General features: G+C 40.0%; 1 protein-coding gene across 10 annotated transcripts in view; it reads right to left on the bottom strand.

Moving 5' to 3' along the window:
* DTNA (dystrobrevin alpha) overlaps positions 1-10,377 on the bottom strand; it is a 392,643-nt gene that overhangs the window by 16,545 nt on the left and 365,721 nt on the right. For 6 of the 10 annotated variants that reach the window (XM_025365041.1, XM_025365042.1, XM_025365039.1 and 3 more), the window contains one exon: positions 433-592. In XM_025365041.1, coding sequence (XP_025220826.1) covers positions 433-592 — 160 coding nt within the window. Of the gene's footprint in view, positions 1-432; positions 593-8,155; positions 9,409-10,377 lie in introns of those variants that run through there. The other 4 variants (XM_025365040.1, XM_025365038.1, XM_025365048.1 and 1 more) reach the window with 2 other exon arrangements.

Raw genomic sequence — 10,377 nt, 5'->3', positions numbered from 1 at the left:
TCTGTCAAATGACTACATGTCCTTCTTACTTACCTCATTGCTAAAGAGCTGTGATTACTTATCTCAGTCTTGACTTTAATATAAAGAAAAGACAATATGAGATAAAATCTCTAAGAATTAAAAAAAGATGGATTACATTTATGAAGTTTTCTGGGGGTCCTGGTGAAAAGATTTCCTGTCTTTTGATGAACAAAGACTTACTAAAAAATAAGACAGGGTAACAAAAGCCAAAGGAAGGTAAAATGGTGAAGTGAGAACAAATCGGGGTAGGGAGTTCCCAAAACGGCTGGCAGGCCCGGCTCTGACACCAGCCGTGAAAGACTCTTCAATATGAAGTCACATGTTGCTCTGACAACTCTTGACCACTCAACAGACCTTGGTGACCTATTTGTCACATAAAAGCAGACCACAACAAAAAATAAAGCCACTTACTTTGTGCAAATGCCTCCTGTACATCTCCCCCTACCCCTGTGAGGGAGTCCTGTGGCGTGTGCGTCGGGGTGGAGCAGGCTGACGCTGACCGGACGGGCATGGGAATTGGCCTGCTGATGGTGTGGCTGGGGGAGGAGCGGGGAGAGCCAGCCCCCTGAGTCTGGAGAGACAATGCGAGTCATTAATTTGCTTTCCCAAGAAAATGTCATGTATCATCCCCACTGCCTCAGTTGATGGTTGAAAACAGTGACAATGAAATTTCAAAGCAGGAGGAAATCCTAGGTAATTGAGTTGGTAATCCTAAAGCTAATTTGCAGGTGCGGATAATTTAGGATCTTCTACGTAATCTGAAGTTTGGGTTAAATATTGAAAGCCAAAAATATTAGTAGAGCATTGCTCTACAGTATATGAGACGTGTGCCCATAAAATGAAGGTACTGTTAAATGCAGATAATTACAAGGTGTGGATACTTTCTCCTTGAAGGAGAAGGTCTCCCAGGAATAAGAAGACATTAAGGAGAAAGTTTAAAATACAAACTAGAAGACTATTTGCAATGGATGCTTTCTAAATTTTCAACCTGACTATACTAGCATCATCTTTAGAGGATAAGAGTTTAAATCATGTCATACAATATTGTGCATATTAAGTCTCAAATTAAGAATCAAATGAAGTGTAAATTGTTTTCTCTCTATTTTACAGTAAAAGCTGATTTTGTCAAATTAGTGACTCAGGAATTCCAATGGGGGGGAAGAAGAAGAAACCTTGTTTTCTAATTTTTTGGTATTATTTCCTGCAGGAAATGTCCTTCTCTTCTCCTACGAAAAAGCAGTATTCTATCAGGACAATAAGAATAGTAGGATTTAAAGACGAGTAAAGAAAAAAGTAGAAAACAACTAAAGGAACTTATCTTTGCACTACAGTTTTTGGCATGAAACTATTCTGAGACTGTCACACCTCGAATCTTAAGGATTTGTCTCTAAATGAGGTGCCTTGTAAATATTCTCCCTGTTTTAATAATTAGTTGATAAAAGAAGTCAGTCACATGCGTAAGAAAATGCAAAGAGACCCTTGAGTGCACACACAACAGATTAGGTGTTCACATCAATTCCATCCCAATCTGTTTGCTATGGTTGCTAAAGTGAGAATTCTTCTCCAGCAAGGCCCAGAGAGTCATCATTAACCCATTCAAACTCCCAGACCAGAGCAATGCTCTGGAATATTCCATTTAGATATTTGCTTTGGGTTCCGTGGCTTGTGGTTAAAACACACCACATCAATCCTGAAAAAATGCCATGCTGTTAGCTCCAGGGCTCAGCATCACACATAATTGTTAAAGCCATAAACTGAGAAAAATCCAGAATTAAAAATGGAGCAAAACAGAACAGAGCACAGAAAATATCTCATGGGGTGCCCAATGGGCTGAGTGTCCCATTCTTTCACTCTCAACAGTACCTTGTAATGGTGTGTCCAGGCCCAAGGAAGAGAACTTTGCCCAGTTGTGATGCTTTTGCAGCCTGCTTCCCTCGGCCTGCTCAAGGAGGGGTCTGGTTTTCCCCAGAAAACTCTGGCAGCTCAGCCCCATTACCTTGAAACCTGCTTCTGAGCTACCACTACATCCTTGACCTTCCCATGCCAATAATAAATAATTTCACATTTGCGTTAAGCTTTATGATGTTCAAAGGGTTTTCACATACACTCTCACTGATTTATCTCCATGCATGCTCACTCTGAATGTGAAGTTGTGGAGCCCAGTACTCAGAGAGGTGAAAATAATCGCTTCATCAGGAGACAGAGCCAGAGCAGCAGGGCTGGGGCTGAGCCCAGGGGCTCTGAGTGCCCTGGGCTGCGGGAGCCTTGATGGCCATGGCTGGCAAAAAGTCTCTCAATGGAGACAGATGCTGATGAAGTGCCCTGAGCTCTTCCTACTTTGGCAATTCCTCTTGTACATCCTTTTCGAGGCAGGGCCCTTAGCAGGGCTCCTGAGCCTTTTGTCTCTGTCCTCTTTATTAAGGGACCAATAATCACAGCTGGGAGTGGGGACTAGAGAAGGGAAATTGGACGGAGTGGTTATTAAGAAGTAGGATTCTCTTGGCTATCAGTGTGGGTTACATTCTCATCCCTGGGAACCCAGATTGTCTTCCATGGTGGGAAGTTCACAATAATAATACAACTCCACTTTTGTAAGTAATTCACAGTGTATTAAGCACTTTTACATACACTGTTTTGTTTCATTTTCCTAGTACAATGGTAGGAGTGGTACTATCCTATATTTGAATAGCAATTTGCAGTCTGTAAAGCACTTTAGCCCCTCATACTTCATGTAATCCTCTTAACAACCATATGAGGTATTATTATTCCCACTTTATATATTAGTAAACTGAGGCTCAGAGGAGATAACTGGATTACCCAAGGTTTCTGAGCAAGAGAATGCCAGCGATTATCCCTAGTCTTTAGACTCCAAGCCCAGGCTTCACCATGCTGATTCTAAGGACTGTGGGCACTGTGGCCAGCCATCATATGCTTCCATCTATGCTTCACTAGTGTAGAAAGGTTCAGCAGCCTGAAGAGGGAACAGGCGCAGGGCACAGACCCAGCACGACCACCTTGTGGTGCTGGAGCAGTGTCCTAGGGGTTCCTGCTACTGGGCCAGGCAGTATCTTTTAGTTGCTGGATCACAGAAAAGGTGTGTGGATGCTCAGGGTGGTGGGAGGGCCTTTGGACTGTTTATCAATTGGTACAGAAGTACAGGCCTACAATCTCTTATTTGCAATTTTGAAAGCCAAAAAAGCTCTGACAAACACTGGTCATTCCATAATGAATTTGGTCTTAATGGATGTGAGGCAACTGATAATGATATCTGCATCATATTGCTTTTCAAAACTAGATAAATTCTGAATTCTGGAACATGTCTGGATCTAGTGATTTGAGATATGGGGCTATGGACCTTATTTCACTACTTTAATGTCTGTTCCGGGGCTGTAGTGCACACCAGCCTTGATTATACCTCTTATACCAGGTTCTCCAGGGAGCTGGGGGCTCCTCCCTCTAGGCAGCATTTGTAAGTAGACTCATATGTCTGGCTCTTCCACCTCCTTTTCTGTGAGCCTCTCCCCATCTCTTAGTGCACTGGGCTCCTCTGCTAATTCCTGTGGGTCTGAGGCATGCCCCACCCTACCTCTCTCTGCTCAGTGCCTGGTCTCAAAGGCAACTTTTGCTACTCCTTTCTGTGGGCATTCTTTTTCAAAACTCCCATTAGTGGTTCTACATTAAGAAGAAAATAATTGGCTCTCGTTGTGTGTTAAAGGAAAAACAGTTGACTGAATCTAAATTATACCAATGTGTGAATGATGAATAGACACCATTTCCCAAGGGAATCTCTAATTGGTGCAATTTTGTGCAGTATGATTATGTGAAGAATTTAGGTGGAAGATCCTGTGCTGAAGAGAATAATCAGATGCGTCTTTCCCACAACTGGCAACTCCCATGTCACATCCAGCCTTTACCCAGACTTTTGGGGGTAGGACACTGACACCCTGGGTGATCACGGCTCCATCTCTCCATGTCAGGACACTGTCCAGTTTGATGCATAGCATCTTCCTAGTGCCTACCCACTCTGAGGAATGCCATCTCTGGCCTTCCTTTCTGTTCTGTTCTTGTAGGAACACTAGGAAAAGGCAGTGGCCTCTTGGCATTGGGGCAGATCAGTGATGATGTCACTGAGTTTCATTTTCACAGGAAGTGGCCTTGGTGGAATGGTGGCTTCCAGCCTGGTCATGAGGCATAGTTGTCTGCTAATAACTGTAGAAGAGTTAGAGTGAATAATCTCTGTGAATATCCTTTCCTGGAAATTACTCAATGATTAATGGAGCAAAGACTTAAGGGACAACGGTCCATGCAGATCAATATATAGATCTAAAATTCCCAAGGAGAGAGTTGATTTATGGAAGAAGGAAAACATATATCACACTTGGCAAATTTAAAATAGCTCACTTCCTGGAGAATAAATGAAAAATTAATTTCTATGCACCATCCTCCAAGTCTACTCAACTTGCTGTTGTATCAAATTTTTAAAAGTCTGACAAGATTCATACATTTTTTGATATTTTCCAGGAAGTGTTTTGGTTTCTATTCACCATCAGAAATGAAGGATGCTTCATGAAAAGGAGCAAATGTCTAATTGTTGAATCAGGACCCCCTGGTGAAAGAGCAGAGAATTATATGTCCCCCTCCCCGCTAGACCTGAAGAGTCTGCCTCTCAGTTTGGCTGAGAGTGCAGTCTGGTCATGCCTGGCTGCACCTAGCATCCTGGGAAGGTGCAGCAAAGCAGTGTTTAGCAGCATTCAACCCTGTTTTCATCCTTATTCTTCCAATATAAATGCACTGACTATCCTCACATTGATGATAATTTTTATAATCAGCCTTTTTAAAGCAGTCATTGTGAATAGAGTGTTGTGGGGGTACACAGGAGGTGATTAATTCTGACTGTTCAGGCAGGAGGCATCATTTGACTTGGGCTTTAACAGTGAAGATTTCCAGGCAGAAATGAGAAAGTGTGGGGAGAAGAAAAGAGCAGAGCAACCTGGGCCTTGGAATAGCGGGAGCAAGGCATGGGAAATCTGAGACGTATTGTGGAGAGTGTGGGAAGGCCTGACACCATTGTGTGGCTCTGGTGTCAGGCTGGCTGCTGGGTGTAGAGAGAAATGAGGCTAGAAAAGGGAGACAGGCAGGTCTGGGGACCTCCAGGGTAGACTGTATTGTGAACGAGAGAGTCATCTTCCAAGGCTTTTAAGCAGAGAAATATTATTTACTTATTTAGAATTAATTATAATAATCAATACTTACTTTTAAAAAGAGTGAGTCTGGGAGGGTATGTTTTTGAACACTAGATGACCATCTTTATATTGCAGTTGATCATTTATGAGGTGAATTATCCCTCTCCCTTGCTTTTGACTGGCTCATGCCTGCATTGAATATCCACCAGAGAGGATGAGCGAGGAAAAGCCAGGAAAGTGAGGCCCAAGCTGGTTATTGCTGGCCTGCTAGTATTCCACAAAGTGTTTGGAAGAAGTAGAAACCTGATGACTACAATTTCCTGACTTAATTGGACCATCCAGTTATAAACAGAGAAGAGAATAAGGGTAGGAGATGGAATTTGGAATGATGCTTGACTTTTTTTCCCCACCAAATTAGAACAATTGTATTACTTAACATAATACCAATGTATAGACATTATCTTCCCAAATAAGAAACAGTTTGATCCCAAAGTTTAAAATGTAGTTTAAAAAAATGAATCCTTATTGTAAGTCTGAATAAAAGTTCTGCAAATTAACATAAACTTAGTTTTATCCTTGACTAAAATATGCACCCTGTACTAATCACCTCTCTTAAACAAAAATGTTTATTATAGATAAAACTTTCAGAAAAAATATCAGATGTTTCACTGCACTCATATAGAATATCTGTTACTGGCAGCCCTTCACTGTATTAGCTGTTTAATATACCTACTCAAATTTTGGTGAAAGCCACACTCTGTAGGTATTAGTATATCTAGGATCATATCTGATGTTACCAGAAATAGGAAAATATAAACTTACTGAACTTGTCTGTCACTTTGTCTAACATAAAAATGACTCTTTTTTTCTACTGTTAAAAGCAATTACATGTAAAAAACAAATTAAAAGTCATTTTCAAATTTCTTTCCCTGATGGAGGCACTGTTAATGAACTGTAAGGAAGAGAAGTGAATGTGTGTGTGGATGTGTGTATGTGTATGTGGGTATGTGTAAAATATGGATCAAATTTGAAAAGTTTGTATATACCTATGCGTATGTATACCTATATACATACATTCATACTTATAGCTGACATAGATTTTACAAAGTGCTTTCACATCCAGTATCTATTAAAATCTATACAATAATCCTATTAGCCATGTTTTATCAATAGTTTGAAATTAATGACCATGTAAGTTAAGCTTATAGCTGTGAGCAAAACTCTGGGACCACTGTAATTCAGGTCTAATTCTGGTAACTTTGCTAAGAAAATGAATATTGAGACCTTACTTTGTGGAATCAAAGTTAGGCTACTCAGTTTTAGACTGGTACATAATATTTGGAACTGGAAGTGTACCAGAAACTGGAACATATTGGTACTGCAATTATACCCCAGCTGCCTTCATTATTAAACGTTTTATGAGTGTTCCTTTTATGGTTCCTTCAATAAATCTTAAAGATACACAAAGAAGAAAGAGGGTAGGATAACTTCAATTCAAGTTTTGTAAAAAAAAATTTATTGCTTGTGATATCATAATCATCACATTATATTACAGGCACTATTTTTTTTAATTCATGTTCTATCCTCGAGAGGGATAAATTCATGCATTACCTCTAACAAGAAAGAATGAAGTAGAAATTATATATGCCAGTATAATAAAACACTACATTGAACCACACAGACTATGATAAAGCAAGTAGAGGTTATTAAATCAAGTACAATTTGTTGTGTGGGGGTGTTCTAAGTTTGGTTTTACAAAGATAATGTCCCCAAAGGGGAGAAACAATCATAAATAAAAACAGAATTTAGAAGCAGATGCCAGTCTAAAACCTCTAAATTCTCTCCTTAGATCATGTTTTACCATGAGAAGTCTATATTTGGACCGCATTTGTTTATTTCTTTGCAGAACCGCCTCTCTAGGGCTGGGACTGATAAGGTTCTGCTTTTAATTTTGACTGAGGTCAGTATAAGAAACAGCCACATGAAATCTATGACTGCTTCTTTCCTTTTTTATTGTCCAGTACTCCTATAAAGCTCCCAGTGAAGACTTTCTTTCATATTTTATGCCAACAGAAATTTTGTTCCCCTGAGAAGTGGTATTTCTGTACTGATAAAACCACCGATATTTTCTTTTGTTTGCTTCATTGCCTGAACGTGCAGAGTAACATCCTTGTCCCTTAAGATTAGCATATTCGCATTTTCTTTTCTTTAGTTTTTGATTTTTCTATTTCAATTTTATGAAGTCACTGTTTATATCTTTTGTTGTAAGCTGCCTCAGGTCCTTTTTGAAAAGAGGCTTGTGTATAAAAGCAAAAAGATAAATGAGTGAAATAGGCAAACTCTGTCACCACCTAGACGATGTATTGCTGACATCTGGGTGATGTGGGCCCCTGGTCCTTAGGTACCTACACCGCAGTACCCGCCGTTGGCCCCCCGAGATGCAGAAGCTGCGGAGGGGCTTGGTGGAGAGGAGCTGGAAGGTGAGGGGGCAGTGGTGCCACCTTGGGGGCACTGCTGCAGTTTGGCTCTGTGCATCCATCTGTTTACGAACTTCCTGGTCCACAGGAGCCTTTCAAGATTGTGCTGCCTGGGAAATGGCCAGGAAGGTATCCCCAAGGGAAATGGCTAAAGCAAAGCTGATGACGACAGGATGATTGCCCTCTCTCTCTGCTAGGAGGAGGGAGGTTATAATTGAACCTTATTTCCTTTTTCTATGCACATACTAAGTAAGAGACAGGAAAGGAAAGAAGCCATTTGCAGAGAAGTATCATGAAGAAGGCATTTTTCTTTACCATGATCTAAGTGTATTGGAAATACAATAGCAATACCCCATGTATACATTCATGGGCAATTATACAGGCTGTAAGTGTTATGTGTCCTTCACCCAGGGGGACTGTCTTCCGTAAAATTTGACTTTAATTTAGTAATTTTTTTCACAAAATACAAAATAATGTAATACATTATCTTTATTGTCTGACATTACAGATTGATTTTACACTTTCCTTTTTTACAGACCATGGGAATGAAGGGTAAAAATGTGTCCAGCATTTTCCAAACATTCTTTGTTACACACAAACACACATAATGAATAATAGAAAAGAGCATACAGAAGAAATAAAAGATATGTTGAAATTGGACAGGCTGTGGTTCTAATTGATCCATGGAAATAATGTGAAACTTTTAAATAATGCTAGTGAGTGGGATATATTGTCATACACAGCATAGTACACGCACTTGAAATTAAAGCTGCTTTTATTTTTCTTTGATTTAATTTAATGTGATTTGATTTTTTTTCCTTGAGTATGCTGCTCCCCCTGCTGGCTCTTGAGCCTGACCACAGGTTCAGACAGCTCCAGTTTAGAAAAACTGGAAATGCGAATGCCCCTATTTCCAGACAAAAAAAAAACAAAAACAAAAACAAAACAAAAAAACAAAGTATGTAATGACCCTCTCATCTCCCCGAGCAGAAAGGCTCCTGGTGCTAAGGAAAAAGCTGGGAGTTCCTTTTAAAAATAGATTATTGTCAACCAACAGTAAGCATTCTGTTTTGGGGAAGAGCCAAAAAGATGGGTAGTGAACAGTCAGTTACGGAGTACAGTCTTTCCCTCGCAAGATTGAGCGCATTTTGGTGAGCCATGGGGAACAAGGCTCAATAATTGTGTGGTGAAAAGGGATTTAATTGCCTGATTTTTATAAAAAGAGGTTTCACAGGTTTTCAGTAAAATGAAACCGAATTGAACACTCACAGCGTGAGGGGGTGTAGAGGTTAGCGTCTGAGTGCTGCAGGTTTTGGGATGACATGAACCTCAGTGTATCTCTAGTGACTGTGTTCAGTGTCTCTCTATTAAGAGAAGGGTCTGATCAACAACTTGAAAAGCATAAGACTGGTTTGAAACTTATACCTCTGGGGATCTAAAATGTTTCCAAGAAATGACGATTCGGTCCCTTTTCTAAAAGATGTCATAGTTCTTCTTTTGATGCTGATAGTAGTGATAGTTATAAAAATGCTAAATTTATATATCTCAATTCAAGCACTACATTGAAAAAGAAGCAAATTAGTATGACTTTTTTCTCTTCCCAAACTGAAGCATGAACATACATTAGAGCAAAAGCAATGAGAAAACCGCAGGTCGGCAGGCCCCTCCACTGTTAGTTAAGACCTGCAGTAGGGGACATAACTTACTCCCTGCTTCAGTTCTTCTTCCTACAGAAAGATTGAATCAATAACAGTTAGATTACCCAGGGTTCCAAAAAGAGCATGTATACAGTGTGAAGGAATGCAAGATGGGGAAACATCAACACAGCTTTGATGGCAGGTCCAGGCCTCTGCCACCTCAGTGACTATCACTCCAAGTCTACTTGGTTACTTGAGACTACAGGCCCATCTCTTTTCTCTGCATGTACAACTATTTTTCAACACAATCCATCTCTCTATCCTGACATGTGTACATCTTGATAAAAGGCGGTGCTCTGTTAGGCTAGGTTGATACCAAGATGGCTGGTGGGGAATAGACTTCTAACTCATAGGGAAAGAGTCATAGCTATGATGACAGAAGCAGGAGGAACATAGGGGGCAGTTTTCAAAGCTTCCTGTCATTCACTGAGGGGAGAGATGGGTTCAGTCCTTTTCATTTGGTATATTTAGAAAGGGATGCAGAGAGAGTTTTTTTGGGGGGTGTTATCAAATAAGATTAACAGGCCAGAAGCAGCAGCAGGTTATGAATTGTCTAGTCTTATTTTGCCCAAGATAGATCAACAAAAATCTAATTTACTGAAAAGTCAATTTTGTTGAGTAAAGATAAAGTATTCCCAATACCAATCGCTAAAGAGGATACTGATGCAGGGAAAAGTTGACTAAGGAATAAAATAGAGTAAGGAAAACAAAAGAAAGATTACAAGAACAGTGGCTGGGACAAAGGAGCTTTCAAAAAATATTTGTTAAAAAATAAAAGAAAGAAGGAAAGAGGGAGAAACCAAGAAAGAAACAAACAAAAAAAAAATGAAGGAAAAAAGGAAAGAAAAAAAAAAGGAGGACCAAAAAAAAAAAAAAAAAAAGAGAGAGAGAGAGAGAAAGACAGGACAGACAAAATAAAAACAACAAATGTTGGTGTGCTGGGGCTGTGGGACATCCACGGACTGAAAGCTGGGAGACCCTGTCTCGCAAATGAGCTGC

Source organism: Theropithecus gelada, chromosome 18, assembly GCF_003255815.1.
Source record: "Theropithecus gelada isolate Dixy chromosome 18, Tgel_1.0, whole genome shotgun sequence".
Lineage (NCBI taxonomy): Eukaryota > Metazoa > Chordata > Mammalia > Primates > Cercopithecidae > Theropithecus > Theropithecus gelada.
Note: the sequence above shows the minus strand (reverse complement) of the source record. Positions and strands in the feature narration are given on the sequence as shown.